Source organism: Rhamphochromis sp. 'chilingali' (assembly GCF_963969265.1).
Source record: "Rhamphochromis sp. 'chilingali' genome assembly, chromosome: 3".
Lineage (NCBI taxonomy): Eukaryota > Metazoa > Chordata > Actinopteri > Cichliformes > Cichlidae > Rhamphochromis > Rhamphochromis sp. 'chilingali'.
In genome coordinates this window covers 3,703,801-3,730,810 of record NC_137931.1, presented here as the reverse complement: position 1 = coordinate 3,730,810, position 27,010 = coordinate 3,703,801, and the positions used below count along the sequence as shown (strand labels likewise).

The 27,010-nt window shown below is 40.8% G+C and overlaps 2 protein-coding genes across 2 annotated transcripts in view; both read left to right on the top strand.

Moving 5' to 3' along the window:
• Positions 1-27,010, top strand: part of LOC308394299 (uncharacterized protein) — a 1,060,216-nt gene that overhangs the window by 703,049 nt on the left and 330,157 nt on the right. Inside the window, exons 31-32 of the mRNA XM_080878552.1 lie at positions 23,178-23,354; positions 25,462-25,638. Of these exons, the coding sequence (XP_080734678.1) occupies positions 23,178-23,354; positions 25,462-25,638 (354 nt within the window). The remainder of the gene's footprint in view (positions 1-23,177; positions 23,355-25,461; positions 25,639-27,010) is intronic.
• LOC308394306 (NLR family CARD domain-containing protein 3-like) lies at positions 12,562-20,860 on the top strand. Its single transcript, XM_080878564.1, has 3 exons — positions 12,562-12,843; positions 18,821-20,588; positions 20,668-20,860. The coding sequence occupies exons 1-3, from the start codon at positions 12,570-12,572 to the stop codon at positions 20,843-20,845; spliced, it is 2,220 nt and encodes a 739-aa protein (XP_080734690.1). The 5' UTR covers positions 12,562-12,569; the 3' UTR covers positions 20,846-20,860.

Here is a 27,010-nt window from a genome sequence, read left to right as displayed (position 1 = left end):
TTGGTTCAGTTATAGTAGATATGAGCATACTTCACATTACTGGGTATGAATAATAATGAGGAGGCAAACTTTGAAGATGCAGAGCATGATGTCCCATCATCAGACTGTAAACAAACATCCACCAGGCTTCTTTGTTGCCAAAATTGATGATTCTCCTATCAGGGATCAGTAGCGTGTATTAACGTGTGGTATAAGCAGCAGTCACTGAAATATTACTGTTTCAGATAAGAAATCTAGGACATAAAAGCCAGGGTGGGAGGGATCTCTGCAAACTGACTTACCTCTGCAAGTGTGAAGCTCAACAAAAATCTGACTCTCCAGTCACAGATAGGGGTGGGTATTGATAAGATTTTCACGATTTGATTCCATTTTCGATTCTGTTTAACGATTCGATTCTTTATCTATTCTTTTTAAAAAAGGAGAACACTAAGGTCGATTAGCTTAGAACTTTGTTTTATAGCTTCTCTTTGAACAAGATATAAATTTAGGAGTAACATGGCCTTACAAACACAGCAGTGAGATCTTAAGAGATCCAGCCTACGGCTCTTCAATGGGGTGTCACAGGGTCCCCAGGAAAAGAAATTGTAAATGTAAAATAATAAAATAAATATTCTTCTGTAGCAATAACAAAGTATAACATAAATTAATCTGTAGCAATTACACAAGAATATCCAGTAATGTCCCTGTGTACAAAAGGCCAGCCAGTTCGCAGAACTCATGAACGGAGCCACATCTGCGGAGTAAGATATCAGCATACTGCTGCCGTTTAGCCAATGAGCGGTGAGGCAACCCATTCTCTTCGCCAATCAGAAGACACAATTCTACCTCATCACTACGCACACGTCGACGCAGAGAGTTCGGTCGGAGCTGCAGGTGGGAAGAGTCAGCAGAGTTTACTCACCGTGTGGATTTTCGTTCCTTCTAATGCTGTTAGCGGTGTGCGTCCATGAGACTGTAAGTTTCTGTGTTTTATCGTGTTTGTTCTTTGCTGCGGCCATTATCCTCCCTTGTTTAATCCTTGGCGCATACTTTGTTTACCGATTGTTACTGCCGTTTACTGCGAAGCAGCCTCTGCCGTGCGGTCATTAAGGGACCGTCACTAATTTCTCATGTTAGCTCTGATGTAAAGTGCCTAGTTAGGATTTATGTAAATAGTAAAATTAGCATTTGTTGACACTCCCTTATTTTGGTTGAATGTTCCACTATCCAGTATTGTTTGTATTGTTGTATTACACATTTAATTCACTCTGTTCACATAATTATGGAAGACTTTTATGTTCTTTCCAACAGAAACCACACCATCACTCACCACACGGCATATAGCATTTTACAGCCTGTTAAATCCCCTCACTCACATTATGGATGTGTGCTTCGGATTCTTGTTAATAAATGAGTGAACGGCAGATACCTGAGTGGCAGTGGATTTTGTGGATACGCCATCTGTTCTTATCGGACAACCCTGTTGAGATTGTGGATTCATAGAGTCAGCACCTTATCATCTACATCATTCATAGTCAGGAGGTCAAGTCCATCCCTCTTAAAGTGACCTCCTCCATTACACCCTGCCTACAATTAAACACATTCACTTACCGAAAATCAGGGGCATCTGCTGTGGCAAATGGGTGCAAACCTTTTACCACAAACTTAGTCACTGCTTCGTCTATCCTGGCCTGAAAGGACACCGGTAGACTGCAGCAACAACTGCCAGCACCTGAGCCAGCCAGACTCTGTCTGTCTCTCTCATCATGGTCACCTAAATGCACAGTAATAGCAGGTTTTGTAATAAGGCAGATCGCGCTAACATAATATGCACTGTTAGTTGATTATTTACCTGCCGCATTAACGGGAGAGGACGTGCAAACGTTACTGCTGCTGCTGGGTTGAGATTCACGAGATTCATTTAAGGTCATCGCGTCTTTTGTGAGCAAATGCTTTTGCATATTCGTAGTGTTTCCTCCCTTAAATGAAATATCCACTTTGCAAGTATTGCAAGTTCCCCTGTTGTCATCCGTTCTCGTAAAGTATAATCAAACTTTTGAGCGTTTGAGCCGCTTAGGCGCCGTGTTTCCTGCCAGGTAAATGATGCTCCGCAATGTGGTGACGTCATTCGGGGCGACTGGAATTGATAAGGGAATCGTTTGCAAAAATGGCAAACAGTTCCAAGGAATTGAAACAGTGGGAACCGGTTCTCCACAAGAACCGGTTTTCGATACCCATCCCTAGTCACAGACAAACAAAAACTCCAGCTGGGAGATAGAAAACGCTGTCTGGGTCTTGCTGGATGTTGCTGGTCAGAGTCCCACATTAGCAGAGTGCTTCTTGGTCCCACTGACCCATGTGGACAGCGACTGTGGAGAACTGTTCTGGAAAACAGAAAAAGACAATTAAAATAACAAAAAGCCAAACAGGATTTCCACAAAGACTCTCTTGGAATCAGCAATCAAAAAAAATCACTGGTTCATATTTCAATCAAATATGAACAGGTTCCTTAACTGTATGCAGTTCAGATCTGATTTAATTTAATTTCCTTCACACAGCACATTCGTCCAGGCTGACAGGTAAACATAGAATTAATCTCAGGTAACATGACTCATAGTAGAGATTCAGTAAGAAAGATTGCAGGCTCTAATATTATTACCACACAATCCAAGGACACACCAACAGCTCCGATTTGTAGAACTATTTAAACAAATGTCTTCTGAATATTCAATTCATGTTCACAGTGGAGGGGGGGTAGAATATTTCTAACATTTTGAGTTATTTTCCAGTGTTAGAAAATCAGCACTGCTCAGTGTTAGCCATTTCTCCAGGCTGGAGAAACTGATCAGGAAGGCTAGCTCTGTGGTCGGCATGAAGCTGGACACTCTGGTGACAGTGGCAGAGAAAAGGACATTAAAGAAACTGATGGACATTATGGACAATGCCAGGCATCCTCTGCACACGGCCATAAACAACCAGAAGAGTCTGTTCAGTGACAGGTTGCTTCTCCCCAAGACAAGAACTAACAGACTTAAAAACTCCTTTGTCCCACACGCCATCAGACTGTTTAACTCCTCTCTGGAGGGGAGAGGGAGGGGAAACAGGAGGACAAAGGAGGGGGGAACAACTAAGCTGTAGTGCCTCTTCACCTCACTGTACAATACCTTGTGCAATACTTTTTGTAAATAGTCAACAGTGCAATAGACTCAAGACTTGAAATGTGCAATTCACTTGTATTTTTATTTTTTATTCCTATTTATTCTATTTATCCCCTTTGTATATTTTATTTATATTTGTTTCTGTATTTATATATGTGTGTGTGTGTGTGTGTGTGTGCGCGTGTGTATATATATATTTATATATATATAACAATTCTGTAACTGTAACTTCGGTCGTTGCTGTGCTTTTTTTGGAAATCGAATTTCCCAGAGGAACCCACCCGAGGGATTAATAAAGTTCTATCTTATCTTATCTCTTATCTTGTTAATCTTCAAAACTGACTAGGTTACTTTTAAACATATAACACTGTCAAAAGTGTTAATTTAACACTCAACAGTGTTGTATTTAACACTCAGAGGTGTGGACCCATATAGACACTCTCCAGTGTTAATTTAACACTGGAGATTTTGCTGTGCACACTCGAGAGTCAGGCAGCTTAAATGTGTTTGTCTTCATCTGTAGTTACGTTTCATTGGCTGGAAATGTGCTAACTGGAATCATTCATGAGTCCAGATGAACAAAAACAAGTGTTTACTGCTCCACGCTGCACGAATCTGAATCAAAATCACTCAGACGCGCCCACGTAGGCATTCCACTAAAACCATGTGACCACCTTCACCTTTAAACCTGTCGTGAATATAATTTTAGACTCTTCACTTTATTTTGAAAGAACAGATTTGCAGGAAGTGCGGCTGCTGCAGAAACTCTTCACTTTTCACTGGCTTTAATCTTGAAGGTTTCTCCAGATGTGGAACATTCATGCTAAACATTCAACATCTGACGACCGTCTCCGTGTAAAACACTGACAAACTCAAACTTTATACGGTAACTGACAGATTTATTCCTCCATTTTCAGGCATTTCACAATGAACTTGGATTAGTTTGATGATTTTATTCACGTCGGTGAATAAAACCAGCCAAGAGGCTGATTCCTGCAGAGGAGGAGGCAGAGTGGAGGAATCTGCAGGTTCTGTCTCTAACACACAACCAGAGCTTCAATCATAACGAGCACATAATAAAACCATGATCCCCCTGATCGACTCTTTTAGCCTGTTTCCTCTGGATCGAACAGGATCTAACAAACCCCAGCTTCTGCTGGGACACTGGTCAGCATGGGAGGAAAAAGATGGCTGCCGTGTTGCTGTTTCCTTTCTTACACCAGCATTATACTTCCTGTATCTGTGGGTCTGAGTTTTTAATCAGAGGATGAACTTAAAGCTTTCAGTCTGCTCTACAACCCACCACCTATCCACACGTCTGCTAAGTGGACTGGAAATCAGTAAAACTTCTACCAGACTTTAGTAAATATTGCATTAAGATGAGCAGACAGATTTTAATCTCAGCATCGTGCACACAGATTTTTCAGGACACTGGAAGAGTTCCTGCCGTGGATTTAGATGTTAGTGTTGTGTGGATGATCCCATTCTGTGATCTTTGTGTTACTGACACTGATGCTTTTACACTTTAGGACCCTCGAGACCTCTGCTGCTCAGCCGTCCTGATCGCTGCCTCCACTTTAACCAGAGGCTGTAACCTCTGATCATTTCACCTGCACCGGCAGTAAAACTCTTCTCCAGAACCAAACGTGCCATAAACCCATCACAGCTTCATCATCAGCTCAGTCTCAGCAACATGCAGACGACCGAGCAGCAGAAACTCTGCAGGGAACGTCTGAAGTCTGTTCTTCAGTTTTCCCAGCTCACTGTTTATTGAACATGAGACAGAAAAATAACTTCACCTTTAATGTGAAACTTTTATTGCCTGTGACATGTTTGCAGGAAGTTTACATGCTGTGATTTAGTGTCACAGCCATAAATATCACACAAGGTAAAAACTACAAGTCCCAGCATCCTCTGTGTTTAGGGAGGAGCAGTGAAACAATGTACATTTCAAATTCCTTTAATTTTAAATATGTTTATATTGTCTATCCTGTAAAATAGTCAGATGTCTATTCATATTAATGTACAGAATTCACCTGCTTGCTGCTACTACTGTACATTCACCCAATATATATATATATAATGTTCTTCCTCTACCCCCCCAATTTTTGCACATGTCGAGGAGCGTGTCAGGCTACATTTCACTGTGTGTTATACTTATATAACTATGCATGTGGCAAATAAAGAACCTTGAACCTTGAACCTTGAAAGTGAAAGTGTTGATCCTCCGTTCAGAGCAGCAGGAGGAGGAAGGTGGAGCTGAGGCAGGTGAGTGTTAACATGAATATGTTTCTTCTTATGACATAAAATAATTCCACGCTGTTCGTGTCTGTGGGTGAAACGTGAGGCCGGTCGGCTCCTCTGAGCGCTGGTTTCCTGTAAGTAGAGAGGAAGTGAGTTTAGCTGAGAGAGCAGGAGGAGAGTGAGAGCTGTGCTGAGGCAGGTGAGTGTTAACACCGCTCTGACATTACTGTGTCTCTGTGGCGGGAACAACAGGCTCCGTCAGTGGAGGCAAAAATAATCAGACTTTGGTTTTTCAAAGGAAACTACTTTATGTTGGGAGAAGCCGCGCGCTCATTGGATAACGGCTTGTCAATCTCAAGTTATTAGCCAATGAGCACGCAGGTTCACAGTAAGACCCGCCCTTATCACGACATTTTTAAAAACTAAACGTCCTACCGAGGACCCGGCCTTCGCGGTCTACGTGGGCTGGGTCCTCAGAAGGTTGGATATGCTGGAAGTAAACAGCTGGGGAAATTGGACGGTCTAGCCTTCTGATTAGCGTCACCGCTGTCTCGGTGGAGTTTAATAAACTCGGTCCTCTGCTCCTTGCTATCTGCAATATAACAGGACACTGGAGTAAATTCTCGACCGTCTCATACTTCTGTTTAATCAGTTTTCTGTTTGATGTTTATTCAGCTGTGTGAAAACCAAGGAGGAACCCACCCGGGGGATTAATAAAGTTTTATTTTATCTAACCTAATCTAATAACTTTAATCTCAGCCAAACCGATTTACTCACGAACAAACAAAACACTGAAAAAAGCCAAACAATAACATTTTTAGGTTGTCTAAGTCACGTTTAACTGAGTAGCGAAAGTCCGCGGTGATCTGAAAATGATGTGCCGGGAGTTGTGCCGTTCTCGGTGGCTTCAGTGACCCTCGAGCTCCTGGCTGGCTATAGTGCTGGTGGGTAGCAGACGTCTCCGAAAACGTCGAAGCACTTTTGCAAATGTGCGGTATCTTGATAAACCGAGCAGATATTTGATGTTTACACAGCTACTTTCTCGCCTGAAAATATGTTAAAAGTTTATTTTGTGACCCAGAAAGATTAGTATGAGTAATTTTAAAACTTAGTAGCGGCCGCCAAATTGAGGAACTGGATTTGGTGGTCATGAAAATGGCATTAAACAAGTCCCCAGGGACAGATGGACTCACTACTAATTTTTATCAATTCTTCTGGAAGGACCTAAGAACTTTATTGTTTGATGCATTAAAGGAATCGATAGAGAAAAAAGAACTGATGCCGAGCATGAAACAAGCGCTGATAACCCTGATCCCTAAATCGGGTAAGGATAAAAGAATTTTAGACAATTTAAGACCCATCACCTTACTAAACACTGACTATAAGATCCTGTCTGGAGCTGTAGCTGAGAGGCTAAAGAAAGGCATCTCAAACATTATCAGTGAAACACAATCAGGTTTTTTGAAAGGAAGACTAATTCATAACAATATTGGGCTGGTTTTGGACCTCCTTGAGTACAGTGAAATAATCCAAGATGTCACGGTCCTGAGTCTGTGGACTCAGTGTTTTTCTGTTTGTATTAGTTATCTTTGATTTCATGATGTGTTTTGATTCTCTTGGGTTTGATTTTTGTCGCTAGTATTCCTAACTCCCTAGGTCCTTGGCATTTCTTGTGTTCTCCTTCTTAGGTCGTGGTTCTGTGTTACTTCTGTTAGTATACAGTCATCTCTGTCAGTGTGTTTCTTGTTCTGTCACTGTATCCCCTAGTTTAGTCCACGTCTGTTCAGTTTCCTGTTTTACTTTGAAAGTCTGTGTACTATGTCAATGTGTTGAGTTTTGCCGCCCCTTGTCTTGTCATGTCTGATGAGTCCCAGCTGTGTTCTCCTCCTGTTTCACATTCCCTAATCACCTCAGTATGTATTTAAGCCCTGTGTTTTTCTCTGCCAGTTGTTGCGTCCTCCACGTTTGTTGTGTGTGTATTCGTTGTCGTCTACCTTCATCATCTCCAGTCTAGTTAGTTTAAGTTGTTGTTTATGTATCGCCAAGGGTGACTCACCAGCAAATAAAGCTGTTGTATAAGTTAATGTTTTGTCTCCGAGTCCTGCACGTGGGTCCAGCCACTGACAGCTACACAACTCATCGTGACACAAGAGAGAGGATACATCCTGTTCTTGGATTTTTACAAAGCATTTGACTCAGTTGAACATACGTTCATATTAAAAACTCTGCAGTCTTTTGGTTTTGGACAGGAATTTATCAATGTTATAGAGATGCTATATAATGACATTAACAGCTCTGTTTTGCTAGAACATGGTACATGTTCAAGGTTTGAGGTTAATAGAGGGATAAGGCAGGGATGTAGCAGCTCACCACTTCTGTTCATCATGGTTGCTGAGCTGTTGTCTATTTTGATTAAAAACAGTCACATTGAGGGGTTAACTGTGATGGGTGAACAGATAATAATCAGTCAGCTCGCAGATGATACCACCCTGTTTCTAAAAAATGAGGACCAGATTCCTTTAGCCTTACAGGCGATCAACCACTTCTCCAAAGCTTCTGGCCTACAGCTGAATATTAATGAATAAGAAATTCTAGCTCTGCATGAGTGTCCCCTGCAAGCAATAAATAATATACAGATCAAAAAAAGAGGTTAAGTATCTGGGCATTGTAATTTGCAAGGATAAGACATCAACTGAAAGTAAGAATATCTGTACCAATATAGAAAAGTGTAAGTCAATTTTAAACAGGTGGCTGCAAAGGGACATAACTCTGTTTGGGAGAATCTTGCTAACCAAAATGGACAGTCTGTCCAGACTAATCTATCCAGCCTTTTCTCTGCCCATATCTCCAAAACTAATTAAATCTATAAATAATCTTAATTTTAGGTTCATATGGAGGAACAAATGTCATTATATAAAGAAAAATGATATGATTAAGAATTATGAAGAGGGTGGGGCTAATGCCATTGACTTTGATGTTATGAATGGTGTACTAAAACTGAAATAGTTAAGATCTTTCATTAGGAACAAAAATTCCTTTTGGAACATTATTCCCAGTGTGATTTTTGGCAAAATGGGTGGAATAGACTTTTTGTTACGTTGTGACTTTGATTGCAGTTCGTTACCTGTTAAACTCTCAGCTTTCCATCAGCAGGTCCTTCTCTACTGGAAGATCTTAAGGGATTTGGGCTGTAGCTCATTTTATGGATGATAATGGGGTCTTATTAAAACATGAGACGTTTTGTGAGAAATTTGATGTAAGATGTACTGCTAAGAGATATAAATCCCTAGTGAAAGCCATCCCAGTCCCTTTGAGATCAATGATAAAAGAAGATATTGTGCAGTCTAAAATTTCTCCTGGACTGAGGCAGCTCTGCATAGCTGGAGCTGAATTTGGTGACAGCAGGTTTACAAACAAGGTGATCAGGAATATTTTGATCAACGACATTTGCCCTAATCTGGTTAAAAGAAATTATATCCTTAAAGAATTTGAGACCATGGAGGTTAAGGCGATAAGAAAAAAGTATATTTCACTTCCTCTTTCCCCTAAAGTAAAAGAGGTTCACTTTAAAATCATTAATGAGGTTTATCCAACCAATGAATTCTTAAGACGGAAATTTAACTTAGATGTGAACGCCTGCACATTTTGTGAAAATGATATTGAAAGTCTGGATCACTTGTTTTTCAACTGTGAATCAGTGCACTCCTTCTGGACTGACATGTGGAGCTGGCTACAGTCCAGGAGAATTCAGTTACCACATTTGACGGTGACAGTAATAAAATTTGGAATACTTGCTGAGAATGCAGATTTTGACCTGTTGATTAGGACGATTTTGTTAATGGGAAAATTTTTTCTTCACAAATGCAGATACTTTAAAGCTAAACCATGTATAAACAGATGGCTGAATGACTTTAGACTCTGGGCTAAATCGCTGAAACTTGTGAATAACAAGAAAGCTCATAAACTTGTTGTTTTATTTAACGAGTTTAATCTATGTTAAAAAAAAAGAAACCTCCCTATTTTATAATCATGACTGCCATTTTTTGCTCATGGTATTTTTTGCCTTTGGTTCAAATCCTTCAAAATACATACAAAATCAGTATCGATACTGACGTAAATTAATAGAAATAGAGATGGACCGATACGTAATATCGCATCGGTCCATCTCTGTTTCCCTTTCTGGATTAAGTAAGGTTGTAAAAGCAGCTCGATGTACAACCTGTTCTTTGGATCCTCTACCAGCCTGGGCTATAAAGGAACTGTGGTCAGCATTAGGACCCTACAACCTGTTTCTTTTAAATACTTCATTGAGTCTTTCCTGAATGTTTTAAATCAGCTGTGGTAGTACCAATCTTGAAAAAGCCTGGACTGGATGTTGACATGGTCGCAAATAGGGCAGGGTATCGTCACTGAATTCTAGAATCGATTTGATTCCGATTCACAAGGTCCTGAATCAATTCGATCCACGATTCGATTCAATTCGATTTGAATCTGGGAAATTTTGCCTCAGACAGTCAGAAATATTATAATTCAGATCAGTACATTTACATATTTTTGTATCTATAAAAAGGAAGCTGACACTCGCAAGACTTTATCAAAGGTGTGAGCATCACAGCAGAGGCCTTTGTGTCAAAGTAGCTGAAGATAAAACAGAAAAACATGAAGGTGGTTTTATAAAAATATTCTACAGTAGATCAAAAACGAAAGAAAACCATTAATCGACATATGAACATTACCTCTGAAGTTACAGCGGTTTTATGACAGACACAGCGTTTTGCAATTTGCATAATTTTAAAAAGTTTAAATTTGTTCAGAAGCCTGTTGAACGGCAGAAATTAGGTTTTCTTTTCGGAAGTAAGTAAAAGGAAAAAAACAGCGGCCGACAGCGCTGTAAACAACGGTAGACTTGTGCGTAACAAGCAAGCGAATAATGCAGAAAACCGATTTTTAGACAGGAAACTGTGTGTGAGAGAGAGAGAGAGAGAGAGAGAGCTGTGCATGAAGTGTGATTTTATCCTGGTGGAAGCAAAACAGCAAAAGTCAGAGTGAGTTCATGACGATGTTTATGTGAAGCGTAGTTTGGATCTTCTTTTGCTGCTGGTTCAGTCAATATTGTTTGGAGAGAGATAAAACTAACAGCTTTAGAATCAGCGTAAAAAGGACGTAAACACAAAGCTCGGAGCCGCCGAAACATCAGAATCAGCGAGCTGTCGGCTTTCAGCCCCGACCGTGTCCGTGCCATCGGGTGAGAAAGGCGACATCTCACTGATTCTGATGTGTCGGCGGCTCTGAGCTTTGTGTTTACGTCTTTGTGCAGAATCCGTGTTCCTGCTCTCATTTACTGTTTCAGCTGTTTGGTGGTTGTTAAAGTTTTGTGAGGTTTAACCTGAGATTCTGGCGTTGGTGCAAAATGCAGCTGCTCGCATTTTAACAAGAACTGGGAAATTTGAGCACATTACCCCTGTTCTGAGATCTCTTCACTGGCTACCTTGTCAGGTTCGAGCAGATTTTAAGGTCCTGCTGCTCACCTACAAGGCTTTAAACGGATTGGCACCTTCATACCTCTCCGACCTTTTACACCTTTATGTTCCATCTCGTGCTCTCCGATCTCAGGACTCTGGTCTTCTAAAAGTTCTTAGAGCCAGAAAAAAGTCAATTGGAGAGCTTTTTCTTTTCATGCCCCGTTTCTGTGGAACAACCTCCCACAAGATATTCGGCAGGCTGCTCTGTGGAGGTTTTTAAAACCAAGTTGAAGACATATTTATTCACCCGATCCTACATGTCTTAATTCTATGGCTTTTAGTTTTTACATTTTTATTGTTTTTAACTTGTATTGTGTCTTTTACCTGTATTGCTATGTATCGCTTTTATTTAATTTATCTCTTTAGTTGTACAGCACTTTGTTTGAAAGCGCTTTATAAATAAAGTTATTATTATTATTATTATTACAAGGTCCACGTTTACGGGAACATCTGCCACAGATATGGGAGAATATTTGATTTCTATTGTAGACAGAAGCCACGGGTGTGTTCAGTCAAACGTTTAGAATAAACTTTGGTCTATAAATGTGTTTCATGATTTATTTTTAACTCCAACTGCTTATTTGTACTATGCTTTCATTTCAGAGCGCAATGAGAAATAAAAAGGATATTTTCAATAAAACTGTCACGATCCTGGGTCTGTGACTCAGTGTTTTCTGTTTTGTATTGTTAATCTTTGATTTCATGATGTATCTTTGTTTATTCTTACGTTTTGGTTCTGTGTTTTGTTGTACCTCTAAGTTCAGTCTTTGTATTTCCTGCTTTGTTGTGAAGGTCCGTGTCTCATGTCAGTGTGTTTAGTTTGCGTTTCCTCTGTCTCGTCTTGTCAATCACTCCCAGCTGTGTCTTCCTTCTGTGTCTTATTCCCTCGTTATCCATCTGTGTATTTAAGCCTTGTGTTTGCCTCTGTTAGTTGCTGGTTTGTCTGCGTATCTGTCAGGGTCCTGGGTCTCCTGATCTAGTGGTTTCAGTTCTTTGTGATTTTTGTGTTATGTCAGTTTAGTTTGTGAGTTATTCTATGCTTCCTAGGTTTTGATTCCCTGTCCCCCTTGTTTCTCTGTGCACTCTGTTCTGTGTTTAGTCTTCTCTGTCCATTTGTTCCGCCCTGTGTTGTTGCCTTCTGTGTCTCCCTCTGTGTAACTGTCTATATAGTGATGTGTTGTGGTGCTTTGCTCCCACCCCTTGTGTTCCGTGTTTTCGTCTTCCCTTCGTGTACTTCTTCATATTCGTGTACTATTAGTTTTTAGGTTTTTGCTTAGTTTCCATGCTCACCTTCGCCATTTCTGTTTGTATCACCATGTGATGAATAAACTCACTTGCATCTGAGCTGCCTGCATAAAGGGTCCTTTAATAATTTACACACGGCTCGCAAACCGTGACTGTAAATTGGGCTGTCCTAAAACGTTTGACGGGTAGTGTATATATTTAGTTTATATATTTTCTTTATTTATAATAGTTTGTTTTATATTGTAGCAAAGTGTTACTTGGATACTTCTCTATGTGCTTCTTCATGTGCAATTTTGTTGCATTCTGAGCCTTAGAAATTTATTGTGATGAACTGCTGTTAGAATCAAGTTAAATTATGATAAATCAGACAATTACCTCTGTTGTTACAGTCTTTGTTTATCGGGTCCTTACAGGGTAAAAGATGACGACACCTAAAGAAATCCTTCTGGGGACTTTGGAGGATTTGGGACGTGATGACTTTGAAAAATTTAAGTGGCATCTGAAGAACGGGTCTGTAGAAGGTTTACCAGCAATCCCAGTGAGTAAACTGGAGAATGCAGAGAGGACGAACATAGTGGATCTGATGTTTGATACCTACTCTATCAACACTTTTGAAGTCACTAAAAATCTTTTGGGGAGGATAAACAAGAATGATCTGTTGGAGAATTTAAATAAAACCATCCCAGAACCCACAGGTAAGTCAGGGAATGACTAAACAAAAAATACATAAACAATAAAAACCTTAGTTAACATTACACAGGTGCCATTAAAATCCATATAAATAATAAATCCAAAACACTTGCCAACACTTTCAGGAGTGAGAGACTGCAGAAAGCCAACAGTTTGTGTTTTATGCATCTGCACAAATAACCTCCTGTGTACACATGAATATCTGCTCTTTGGGTTGGTTTGATTAAAATGGGACCAGCAGCAGGTTTTCAGCCCATTTTACAGATTTATATTGTCAGATTGGTTTTAGAGCTGTTTTATCAACATAAATGAGGCGACAACAAAAGTTTGGGACACGTCACAAATATGATCAAAGTGCTTTTTCTTAAATCTATTTACCAGTTGAAGGTAAAGTTTAAAAAAAATGGCTGCCATTTCTTTCTGCTGTTTGGAGACCCAAACAAAAAAATGCCCAGACAGTAAATGCTTTTTATTATGGTTGATAAACAGGACACTAAGGTGATTGGTCAAAGGTTGGAGGAAAGCCACAGTTCTCCTTATTTGACTGAAATCCACCATTTCAGCTCATGCTTTTTCTTCTGCAGCTTTCTGGGAGATTCCACTTCAGCCTTCTGCTGGCAACGCTCCCATTACCATGCTTCCCATAGGCAGCATCATTAGAAAACATAGCATACATTTACACTGCTATGCAGATGACACCCAGCTCTATCTGTCCATGAAGCCAGATAACACACACCAATGAGTTAAACTGCAGGAATGTGTTAAAGACATAAAGACCTGGATGGCCGCTAACTTTCTGCTTCTTAATACAGATCAAACTGAGGTTATTGTACTCGGCCCTGAAAATCTTAGAAATATGGTATCTAACCAGATTCTTACTCTGGATGGCATTACCTTGGCCTCCAGTAACGCTGTGAGGAACCTTGGAGTCATTTTTGACCAGGACATGTCCTTCAACGCACATATTAAACAAACATGTAAGACTGCTTTCTTCCATTTGTGCAACATCTCTAAATTTAGAAATATCCCGTCTCAGAGTGACGCTGAAAAACTAGTTCATGCATTTATTACTTCCAGGCTGGACTACTGTAATTCATTATTATCAGGATGTCCAAAAAACTCACTGAAAAGCCTTCAGCTAATCCAAAATGCTGCAGCAAGAGTCCTGACAGGGACTAGAAAGAGAGAGCAGATTTCTCCTGTTTTGGCTTCCTGTTAAATCCAGAATTCAAAATCCTGCTCCTCACATACAAGGTCTTAAATAATCAGGCCCCATCTTATCTTAATGACCTTGTAGTACCATATCCCCCTATTAGAGCACTTCGCTCTCACACTGCAGGCCTACTTGTTGTTCACAGAGTATTTAAAAGTAGAATGGGAGGCAGAGCCTTCAGTTTTCAGGACCCAAAAAGATAGTTGGGTTTTTTTCTGTTGTATTATTGTAGGTTCTTTATCTTACAATATAAAGCACATTGGGGTGACTGTTGTTGTTATTTGGAGGAATTAATAAAAAAAACGTTTATACTTGAAATTCTTTCATTTATTCTACATATTTATTCATTACTGGCTCCATAGTGTTGTTTATGTAATATGTGAAATGTTGCTAGTATTGATTTGGTGCTGTATAAATAAACATAATTAAATCGAATGTGTCTCTATAAAACCTGCCCTCAGTTATAACTAGAGTTGGATGTCTCGAGACCGGTCTCGAGACCACTTTTACGTGGTCTTGGTCTCGTCTTGGTCTCGACGGACTTTTGTCTTGGTCTCGGTCTCGGTCTCGCTGTTTCGGTCTTGCGTTCTCAAATCGACATAGTGTTCGGGAGATTTGGAGTCAACCATCAGCGGAGCGGGGGGGGGTGGCTTACTGGGCTTAAGCCCGGGTCATTTTTTCAGAAGCATGGGGTCTTTTGGAGTGTAATTTTTTAGTTAGATGCCTGACTGACAACTGTATAATAGTGATGGGTCGTTCGCGAACGAAATGCCTCTTAGAGCCGACTCTTTGACGTGAACGACGCGAGCCGGCTCCTTATCGCGAGCCGTCACGTGGTTTTTTTTTTTTTTTTTTCTTTCTCTCAGCCTCTCTCTCGCACTTTTTTTCCGCTTCACTCTGCACGCGAGCCTTGTGCTTTACGCTGGGCAGAGGGGGGAGGGGCGGTAGTTACACTCAGTAGCACAGGAACAGAGACAGAGAAAGAGAGGCAGGGACAACAACATTGGAAAGGTATAGTAATCATCCACAACTATTTTCGGTTGCAGATGATAAAGGATTGAGAAAGTTTATTCATGCAGGTCCATATGACAGAGAATGTGCATGTTCTTTTAGTTTTCATATTATAATTTATATTTAATTGTGTTGTGGTTTGCAGTGTTTTGTGTTCTTTTCACTTTAAATTTGTGAAAGGAAAAAGCTGAAAATTTAAATAGATAAAACTTGAAATGTGAATAGTTGATTTTTGTATTATATGATTTATTTATTACATTTTATGTGGAGTGAATAAATAAAAGTATATTTACGGTGGCCCCTAGAGACAAAGCACATACAAACTTCAAATCACGTACGAACTCTGAAGCATGTACAAACTCCAAAACACGTAAAAACACGTACAAACTCCAAAACACGTAAAAACTCCAAAAACACGTACAAACTCCGAAGCACGTAAAAACTCAGAAGCATATAAAAACTCAGAAGCACATAAAAACTCAAAACACGTACAAAAGACAACAGAAGTGCTCCAGGATGCTGGGCGCAGTGTTGAGCCTTTGTTATCTTGTGGCTACACAAGCCAGCAAGTACCGACGACCGGATTTGGTGTGTGGTAATAACAGGTAAATGAACTTTTTTTTAAATTATTTGAATATATATATGAGTGCCTGTGTATAAATATACAAACAATACACACATGCTTTCAATTGTGTAATTTAAGTGATCTAGTAGCTCTGCTTTGGAAGTTCAGTTCATGCTAGAAATGTGTTTTGGAGTTTGTACGTGTTTTGTCTCTAGGGGCCACCGCATATATTTATATATAAACATATATAAATAAAACCACTTGTTTTTACGTTAGTAATTCCTTTTGTGCATAATTTTATATTATTGTTAATAATAAATTAATTAAAGCAACAAAACAACCTGAAGACCCGGTTCGGAGCCGAAAGAGCCGGCTCTTTTTAGTGAGCCGAACCGAAAGAGCCGGTTCTCTAAAAAGAGCCGGAAATCCCATCACTACTGTATAAAACAAAAACAACACACGAAGCACAGAGCGCACCGTCGTAAATTCCCCCTAATTTTGGTATGATCCGAGCTCAGGCACTAGGCGACTGAGCACAGCACCCATGTGAGCCAGGGGGAGAAGCTGCTGGCTGCGAGTTTGCTGCAGACAGAGGACAGCTTAAGTTTGACCAGGTACCAAAGCAAATCATTCGTACTGAACTAATAATGTAAATATGACGGTGTATCACAAAAGATTGATATCAAACTGATCACTTGGTTGCGTTACTTGCTCTTCGAGTGAATCAACAAATGGCGAAATGAAAAGCCGAACAGCAACAATGCTGTTTCTTTAGAGATTTACATTTCATATTTTCAGTTGTTACCCTCCACGGCTAAACAAACTCTCTAAATCGGTTTCAATTGTGTACTGATGTACACAATCTTAATGTACAACCTTAAACCTGCTGCTGGTCCCATTTTAATCAAACCAACCCAAAGAGCAGATATTCATGTGTACACAGGAGGTTATTTGAAACCAGATATTTACATACACTTTATGGAGAAAACATAAAAACTTTTTTTTACTGTTAAACATCAATTTAGAGTAAACTTTTGTTTTAGATAAATAAATGTTGAAATATCTTTTGAATTAGTTAAATGTCAGAATAAAAAGAGGGAGCTGTCTATTTTAATCACTTTCATCAAATTTAGGAGTACATGTACACTAAGTTTATTGTTAATTAATAAGAAACTCCAGACGATTCGATTCTGAGCTGAAGAAGCTTCTGATAGGTTAGTAGAGTCCATGTGAGTAAGTTTGTGGCACAGCTGTGGATGCATATAAGGCAAAACACAGAGCCTGTTTCTTTGACATGGGAACATCAAGAGATGTCAACCAAAACACCAGGAAAAGAACTGTGGAGCTCCATAAGTGTGGCTCAATTTGAATACAATTTGGTGCCATTTGCTATTAAGAAATACAGATAGTTTCTCTCTTTACTCTTAAAGTTAACAAATATGTTTTTTATATTTATCAATCTAAAAAAATAAACATTTAGTCTGATTTGATGTTACAATTAAAAAGTGTTTGTGTTTTTATCTGAAGAGTTTGTAAATATGTGGTTTCAACTGTATAGTTGATGATGTTGGTGTTTGGCTTGATTGTCAGCACAAAGAGGGAGAGAGAGAGGAGCAGAGAGGGAGAGAGAGAATGAGGACAGAACAGAGATGAACAAGAGCAGGTGAGACACATGTTAGTCAAATGGTTGTTTGCCAAAACTCATCAGAACATGTATCTAGTACCTAGTGTTTCTTTTTAGATACCATTTGTTACTTTTCAAATTCTATATTTATTACGTTATGCAGGCTTGTTTGCACAACAAGGCTACATAATTATATAAACTTTTCTCAATCTAAATATTGTACTTTGGTAGAATTAAAAAATAAGTGTAGTGCAGGTCTATGATGATTTTTTAGTGCTACTATCATCTAGTTCTGATTCTGGTTCTGTCTTGGTTACTGTTGTAGTCCTGTTTTAATTCCAGATCAGTTCTGGGTCTGGTTGAATTGGGGTTTAGTCCCTGTGTCTTGATACAGGCCCGACTTTGTTCTGCCTTGTTGCTTAATTAAAAAACTAGTTTAAGGTGTCCTGCATATCGTTAGCTTCATAGCATAATTGCCTAAGTCATTTGACTAAGTCAATGACTTAGGCACTTATGCTATGAAGCTAACGATATGTATATAGAATAGCATCTGGCTGCAGTTTAAAGACTTTTTTTGTCTCGGTCTTGGTCTTGGTCTCGTCTCGTCTCAGTCTCGGTCTTGGTCTCGTCTCAACTTGGTCTTGGTCTTGTCTTGGTCTCGATACCCTCTGGTCTTGGTCTTGTCTTGGTCTCGGATTAGGCGGTCTTGACTACAAGTCTAGTTATAACCCAAGTGTCAGGGCTCAATGGCTCATGAAAAGGAATGGAGTCAAGCACAGAACCAAAAAACAGAGGCTGAGTGACTTTTAACAGAAATGTATTTTACTAGATTTCTTGACGGAGAAAGCTGAATCACGGCTAAATTCAACAGCAAGCGAGGTATTATGAGAAGTGCAGAGCTGAGGCCAGAACATAAGCTGAGGCAGGTCAAAGGAACAACAGGGGCAGAATCGGGCGAATAGAAACTATCCAGGATCACTGGAACAAAGGAGATAATAATCAGAGTGGTCCACAGTGTAGTGAATGAGTCCAAGATTTAAAAACTAAGAGGTGTTACGTGGCTGCAGGTGGAGATCAGCTGGAGGAGGAGATGAATTAAATCTGGGTACAGAGTGAGATGTGGGTGCACAGGGAGGCAGGCAGGTGAGGATGGCAGTTTGCAAGAGTGAGTTTTCCCAGCAGTGGCAGGCCAGAATCCTGAGGCGTGACTTATGGCGAGAGTTGGAAGATGTATCCAGGTGCCGACTAGGGAACAGGAAAAGAGGGTTACGCGAAACAAGCTGAGGAGCACAAGACAAAATGTGAGGCAGAGAACTGACTGTGGTAAGCAGACAATCTGGAGAAGGTTCATTGTGAGTGCTGCTCATAAATACTGCCGGAGTAATTGGCAACAGGTGAGGAGCAGGGAGGAGTGAGGAGGGCTCCACCCAGGCGAGGAGAGCTGATGCTGTGGAAAGTTACTCAGACTCACTCGGATCATGACACCAAGAGTCCAGTGAACTGAACACATAACCACAGTAACCAGAATGCAGTTTTCTCATTTGTGTCATTTGCTGTTTATTCATGCAGAGATTCTCACTGAGTGTCAGCTCAAACTCAAGTCAGACCTGAAGCAGAAGTTCCAGTGTGTGCTCGAGGGGATTTCTACAACAGAAAACCCGACCCTCCTGAGTCAGATCTACACAGAGCTCTACATCACAGGGGGAGGGACTGCAGAGGTCAATGATGAACATGAGGTCAGACAGATTGAAACAGCATCCAGGAAACCAGACAGACCAGAAACAACCATCAGACAAGAAGACATCTTTAAACTCCCACCTGGAAGAGATAAACCAATCAGAACAGTGCTGACAATGGGAGTGGCTGGCATTGGGAAAACAGTCCTAACACAGAAGTTCACCCTGGACTGGGCTGAAGACAAAGCCAACCAGGACATCCAGTTCATGTTTCCATTCACTTTCAGAGAGCTGAATCTGCTGAAAGAGGAAAAGTTCAGCTTGGTGGAACTTGTTCATCACTTCTTCACTGAAACCAAAGAAGCAGGAATCTGCAGCTTTGAAGACTTCCAGGTTGTGTTCATCTTTGATGGTCTGGATGAGTGTCGACCTCCTCTGGACTTCCACAAAACTGCAATCCTGACTGACCCTAGAAAGTCCACCTCAGTGGATGTGCTGCTGATAAACCTCATCAGGGGGAAACTGCTTCCCTCTGCTCGCCTCTGGATAACCACACGACCTGCAGCAGCCAATCAGATCCCAGACTGTGTTGGCGTGGTGACAGAGGTCAGAGGGTTCACTGACCCACAGAAGGAGGAGTACTTCAGGAAGAGATTCAGAGATGAGGAGCAGGCCAGCAGCATCATCTCCCACATCAAGACATCACGAAGCCTCCACATCATGTGCCACATCCCAGTCTTCTGCTGGATCACTGCTACAGTTCTGGAGTTTGTCATGAAGAACAAAGAGAGTCAAGATCTGCCTAAGACTCTCACAGAGCTCTACCTACGCCTTGTGCTATTTCACCTAAAAACGAAGGACATCAAGTATGATGGAGGAGCTGAGACAGAGTCATGCAGGAAGATCATTGAGTCTCTGGGAAAACTGGCCTTTGATCAGCTGCAGAAAGGAAACCTGATCTTCTATGAATCAGACCTGACAGAGTGTGGCATCGATATCAGAGCAGCCTCAGTGTACTCAGGAGTGTTCACACAGATCTTTAAAGCTGATGAGTGTCACATGTTCAACAACGTTGTTTACTGTTTCGTCCATCTGAGCATTCAGGAGTTCTTTGCTGCTCTTCATGTCTATCTGACCTTCATCAACTCTGGAGTCAACCTGCTTAAGAAACAATCTCCTCTCTTTAAAATCTTCCAGAAAACACTTACTGTAAAAGACTTCTACCAGAGTGCTGTGGACAAAGCCTTAGAGAGTCCAAATGGCCACCTGGACTTGTTCCTCCGCTTCCTCCTGGGTCTTTCACTGCAGACCAATCAGGATCTCCTATGCATGCTGACACAGACAGGAAGTAGCTCACAGACCAATCAGGAAACAGTTCACTACATCAAGAAGAAGCTCAGTGGGAAACTGTCTGCAGAGAAAAGCATCAACCTGTTCCACTGTCTGAATGAACTGGATGATCGTTCTCTAGTGGAGGAGATCCAACAGTCCCTGAGATCAGGACGTCTCTCCACAGATGAACTGTCTCCTGCTCAGTGGTCGGCTCTGGTCTTCATCTTACTGTCATCAGATCTGGATGAGTTCGACCTGGAGAAATACTCCCGTTCAGAGAAGGCATTTTTGAAGCTGCTGCCAGTGGTCAAAGCATCCAAGAAAGTGCTGTAAGTGAATCTATGAACAAATATGTTTAATAATGCTAGATGAATAAAAGAATATGTCTCCATTGTTATTCTTCCTCAGGCTGAGAGATTGTAAACTCTCAAAAAGAAGCTTTGAAGCTTTGTCTGAAATTCTCAGCTCCCCATCCAATCATCTGAGAGAGCTGGAGCTGAGCTCGGACTACCTGCAGGATTCAGAATTGGATTTGCTGTGTGTTGGACTAAAGAGTCCTGACTGTAAACTTGAAACTCTCGGGTAAGGATACAGACTTTTTGACACTTTTTGACTCTTAAATCTGTAAGTTTATCTTGATGCGGACGTTCAAAGTCAGCACAATTTTCCTTTTAAGTTCCTGAGTTTATATTTTTGACTGTCAGGTTGTCTGGACAGATGTTTTTATTTTATTTTGTTTTTTTTACTTGTCCCTAAAGTCAGAACTAAACCCACATGTAGATGACTTTCTGTTACTGGAGCAGCCTTCCTGAAGACAGCAGTGTGTTTTCATGCTTTTAAAGCCAAACTCACCTTTCAGACCTGGCTTTCATTTATTATCTATTTTTGTTTGTTTATTATATATTTATTTCTACTGTTTAACTACTGCTCACATCTGTTATCCTCCTTTTTAATTGTTCATTTCTTTTTACCCAGTGTTTCTATATTGCACTTTGTATTTGTCATCTATATTTATCATGCACTACTTTGCTCATTTATTGTTTGCTTTTAATGTTATTAAATTCCGGTCCTTTGGTATTCTTTACGGCCAAAAAGACACGGCTCAAAAGTGGTCTTTTTACTTTAAAAAATTATCTTTATTTTACATATCCGGATATGGAGACCTGAACACACAACCCCAGGTCTGAAGCACAAAACAGGAAGCCTAGTCATTTATATAGACGTCACACACACTTTAAGTTTCGATCAAACACTCTGCTTAGTTTCACTTTTTGCCTGCAAAAGCATGTAATTTCCTGTCAGTCCTGTCGGCACAGAGTGTACTCAGAGTTGGGCCTTTCTTATAAAGCAATATAATCAGCATATAAGTATTTAAGATTATAAATTTAAACCTCAACAATGTTCTTACCTGGTCTCTGGTTTGTTTGTTTATTTGTTTGTTTGTTTGTTTGTTTGTTTGTTTGTTTTGCTCAGTTCTGTTTTTCTGAGGTTTTTAAGTTATTAAATTTGTAACTGTAGTGATTTGTGTGTGTGACAGAGAGGCACTGCCAGGGATTTTTGACACAAGTTGTTCTTGTAAAATCAGTCTGTGAAGGTTCTCAGACATCCAGGTCACCGTAGTCTAAGGAGCTTGGAAAGAAAAGCGTCTGGACTTCTTCAAGTTTCCTTGAAGATGTTTCACCTCTTATGAGAGAAGCGTCTTCAGTTCTAAGGGTCAAATGGTGGAGTGGGGCAGTCAGTGAAAGGGCAATGGTGGTGGCTCAGGGTTTGTATGTTTGGGGGGTTCAGAGGGAAAAGATGAATGCAGGTCTGGAGTTGGTGTGTGAGAGCAGGGAGTGAATCTGATCAAACATGAGTGTCATGAAGCCTGTTTGCAGTTATTTGCACTGTTTTCCACTCTGGATGTTGTTTCTGTTCAGCTGTGAGTATAAAAGGCTCCATTCTACAACCTGTTTGTGTTAGTTGTTCAATAGAAACATTATTTGGTGCTGATGTTGCACTTCTTTTATTCACAACCAAAGAGTTTTTGAAGTCTGCGTCAAACTGATTTAAATGACTTTTGAATATTACTTTAAATACTTTAGATTTAAAATTCTGATAAAAGTTTAAATACAAAGATCAGTATTGTCTAATGTTTTGGCTGCAGTGTGTTTTTGCAGACAGGTTTAACAGAACAGCTTTAGTGTTTAGATTGTTTAAACTTGAGTATGAATTTATACAAAATGCAGCAAGAGATTAAAAAAAACGTTTGATTATAAAATCGACTATATTGGATTCCTATCGATATCGGACATGAAAAGTGGCATCGTTCCATCTCTGCTTTGATTAGAGACACAGCTCTGTGTTTTCCAATTTGTCATTTTGAAAATTTACATTTCTTCACTGTTGAACAGCAGAAATGAGACTTTCCTGTCAGAGGTCATTTTTTTAAAAATGAGGTGAATCAACCATGAAAACCATGAATCAACATGTGAACATGAGCTGATGCTGCTGAAGTGAAGCAAAGTTACAGAGGTTTGATTAGGTAATGAGTCCTAATGAATCCAAGTCTTCTGCTGAATCAGCAGAAGACTTGGACTCATTTGATTCCAGCTTTGATATCATTGATTTCAATATGTCCATTTCTTTCACACTTCACCTTTAAAAGTGAAGCCATGTGGTTCCTGGAAGGAAAAACACGACTTTTTCAAGTCTTTGTCCTGTTTTTATGAGAAATGTACGACTTTAATGTGAAACATTCAGAGTTTTTTCTCTTGTTGTGTTTGTTTGAAGCTGCTTCCTTTGGCTTCAGCTGTTTGGAGTTTCCATTTTCTAAACTTCTACATTCTGAACCTTCTTCAGCTCTGAACAGATGATGAAACACTGAATGATTTCAAGCTCTTTGTCTAATAAACTTACATCTTTCATTCTTTATACAGATTGAGGAGCTGTGGTTTGTCAGAGATCAGCTGTGATTATCTGGCAGCAGCACTGAAGTCCAACCCCTCCCATCTGAGAGAGCTGGACCTGAGCTACAACAACAAGCTGCAGGATCCAGGAGTGAAGCATCTGTGTGGTTTCCTGGAGAGTCCAGGATGTAAACTTGAAACTCTGAGGTCAGTCAGCATGTTTTAGTTGTGCTGAGATGAATATGATGTGAAAGTTGTGCTGACACTAAACTGCAGACATCAGGCTGATATTATACTGATCCACACTGAGGATCTTCATGGTAAAGTCTGTTTTCTTCTTCTCTGGTTTAGTCCATTGACTGCAGCAGAACAATGTTCACATTTCAAACAGTGATACTCAACGTATGGCCCACGGCCCACACGCGGCCTGCCCACCTTTCCTGATTCAGAGAGAGGGGACCCTGATTAACTGTGTAGCTTCTTCCTCACAGTTCTAAGTATCAGACACAACAATGAATAATCCACAGCTGACTGTCTTTAGCAGGTCAAAGGTCACGGCACACAGCAGACAGTCAGAAATATTCTAACTCTGATCATTTATCAGTTGTGACACTGTGAGACTTGATCAGAGGTGTGATCATCACAGCAGAGGCCTTTGTGTCAAAGTCACTGAGGATCAAAGAGAAACACATGAAGCAGATTTTCCTCTTCTGGCTTTTTATAGCAGATAACCTTCAAAATATTCTGCAGTCGATCAAAAACTGAAGCAAACCATGAAGCAACATGTGAACATGAGCTGATGCTGCTGAAGTGAAGCAAAGTTACAGAGGTTTGATTACAGACACAGCTGAGAGTTTGTAATCTGTCATCATTTTAAAAAGTTTCCATGGAACAGCAGAAATGAGGCTTTACTGTCAGAGGCCGACAGCACTGAACACAACAGCAGACTGGTGGCTAATAAACAGTGAATGATGCAGAAACAGATGTTTGAAGCTGTTCTTGGAGTACACTGAGAGAGAGAGAGCTGTGCAGGCAGGAACAGCCAAAGTCAGAGAGAATTCATGAGCATATTGATCAAACGTGAAGCAGAGTTTGGATCTTCTTTTGCTGCTGCTTCACTCAGTTTTGGTTGGAGACAGATGAAACCTGCAGCTTCAGGATCTGTGAGCTGTCCACTTTCAGCCCCGACGGCGTGTCCGTGTACGTGCCGTCGAGTGAACGATCCACGCTCTGTGTTTCCATCTTTGTGTGTTTAGCTGCTCTCATTTACTGTTTTAGCTGTTTGCTGCTTGTTGAAATAGTTTGTGAGCTTTAACCTGAGATTCTGGCAAAATACATTTATATTAAACATCGATTCAGGATTGAATGAATCAACATCGTTTTATTCAAATTAAAACCATTTAAATGGGAACATGAATTTGTTACAGCCGCCTCTAATGCTGGGTAATGTCAGCTGGTCCATGTGCAGCTGGCTGTGAGGCTCAGGGAGCGTCTACAAAGTGTAACACTGAAAGAACATCATCCATAAATATTGAGTAAGAACTGGACTCTCATACAGCGAGACTCAAATGCCTTTAAACATCAGCTTATCCTGCTGATCCAAGTCCAACACTGAGTTTGTAAAAACATGTTTGTCAATCATTTTGTTTGGTTTCTGAGGAAAAAGATTCAATAAGTTGCTGCTAATACACAACATTTCATCATATTTCCTCATAACCCTCTTTTGTCTGACCATTTGATCCCATTTGAATTTGCAATAAAGGATCCACAGAGTTTGGTGACAATAATGACAGTAGATGTTTGTGTGAAAGTGCTGGAAGCAAATGAGTGTGTGATGTTCTTTCAGTGTTGCACTTTGTAGACGCTCCCTGAGCACTGGTCTCACAGCCAGCTGCACATAGAGACCAGTGTTGTTAGTCCAGGTCAGAAGATGACTTGTTGCAATGAAAATGAGCTTGTAGTTTGTCTGCTTTAATAATGTGACTGGAAAAAGGTGTTGGACTTCAAATATGTCCATTTCTGTCACACTTCACCTTTAAAAGTGAAGCCATGTGGTTCCTGGAAGGAAAAACACGACTTTTTCAAGTCTTTGTCCTGTTTTTATGAGAAATGTACGACTTTAATGTGAAACATTCAGAGTTTTTTCTCTTGTTGTGTTTGTTTGAAGCTGCTTCCTGTTGGCTTCAGCTGTTTGGAGTTTCCATTTTCTAAACTTCTACATTCTGAACCTTCTTCAGCTCTGAACAGATGATGAAACACTGAATGATTTCAAGCACTTTGTCTAATAAACTTACATCTTTCATTCTTTATACAGATTGGAGCGCTGTGGTTTGTCAAAGATCAGCTGTGATTATCTGGCAGCAGCACTGAAGTCCAACCCCTCCCATCTGAGACAGCTGAACCTGAGCGACAACAACAAGCTGCAGGATCCAGGAGTGAAGCATCTGTGTGGTTTCCTGGAGAGTCCAGGATGTAAACTTGAAACTCTGAGGTCAGTCAGCATGTTTTAGTTGTGCTGAGATGAATATGATGTGAAAGTTGTGCTGACACTAAACTGCAGACATCAGGCTGATATTATACTGATCCACACTGAGGATCTTCATGGTAAAGTCTGTTTTCTTCTTCTCTGGTTTAGTCCATTGACTGCAGCAGAACAATGTTCACATTTCAAACAGTGATACTCAACGTATGGCCCGCGGCCCACACGCGGCCTGCCCACCTTTCCTGATTCAGAGAGAGGGGACCCTGATTAACTGTGTAGCTTCTTCCTCACAGTTCTAAGTATCAGACACAACAATGAATAATCCACAGCTGACTGTCTTTAGCAGGTCAAAGGTCACGGCACACAGCAGACAGTGAGAAATATTCTAACTCTGATCATTTATCAGTTGTGACACTGTGAGACTTGATCAGAGGTGTGATCATCACAGCAGAGGCCTTTGTGTCAAAGTCACTGAGGATCAAACAGAAACACATGAAGCAGATTTCACGGCACACAGCACTCTGTGAAACAGTTTGGAGCAGGAATTCTTGCACATTTACAAACTGACACTGCTGCACGGCATGCTGGGTAATGCTAGCTGCTCAGGTATGGGCGTGCTAACAGATGTGAGGCTCCGTGGCTGCAGAACACTGAAGAAGAGAAAAGAGAGGTGGAGGATGAAGAAAAGAGGCAGAGATGAAGCAGACGTTTAGTTCCAGAGAGAAGCTGTGTCTGTGTGGGCAGGGCTCAGACAGCTCCGCCCACTCAGTTTGTTCCCTCCTGATTCATCTGCATGTGTTCTGCTTCACACTGCTCACCTCCACCAAAGACTTCACAAACATCTTCTTTCTTTGAGTCCAGTTTGTCCCACAAACACTTCCAAATCTCCTCCTCTGAGATTCTGCAGCTTCTTGCAGTGTGACTCAGCTGACTTCTGACAGACCACAGACTGGCACAGCATCCACATGTGTCTCCTTTCAAACAGGCTCTTGATGTTTCCTCCCACATCATTCTGGCCTCTCAGTCTCCTTTGTTCTCCAGCTCTGTAGCTCCAGCTGGTGAAGCTTCAGTTTTCCATGTTGGTAACAGTAAACTACAGCCTCTGCTGTCAGCTGGGTAACTAAACAGAGCTGCAGCACGTCTCTGCGGTGGTGCTACATCCAGCCTGCAGACGGCCGTCTACATGTTGTAGTGGTTTACAGTCACCAGGGGGCGCTGTCCCAGCCATGCAGGCAGTGGGCTGCTCTGCTTGTGCTGTTGTTGGTGAAGCTGAAGTGAAAGCGAGAGTTAAAACCCTGAACAGTGTCCACTGAGCTTCTCATGCTCTTCTCATGCTCAAAGAAGTTTAACAGGAAGGACGACTCGTCCATCAGGCGTCCAG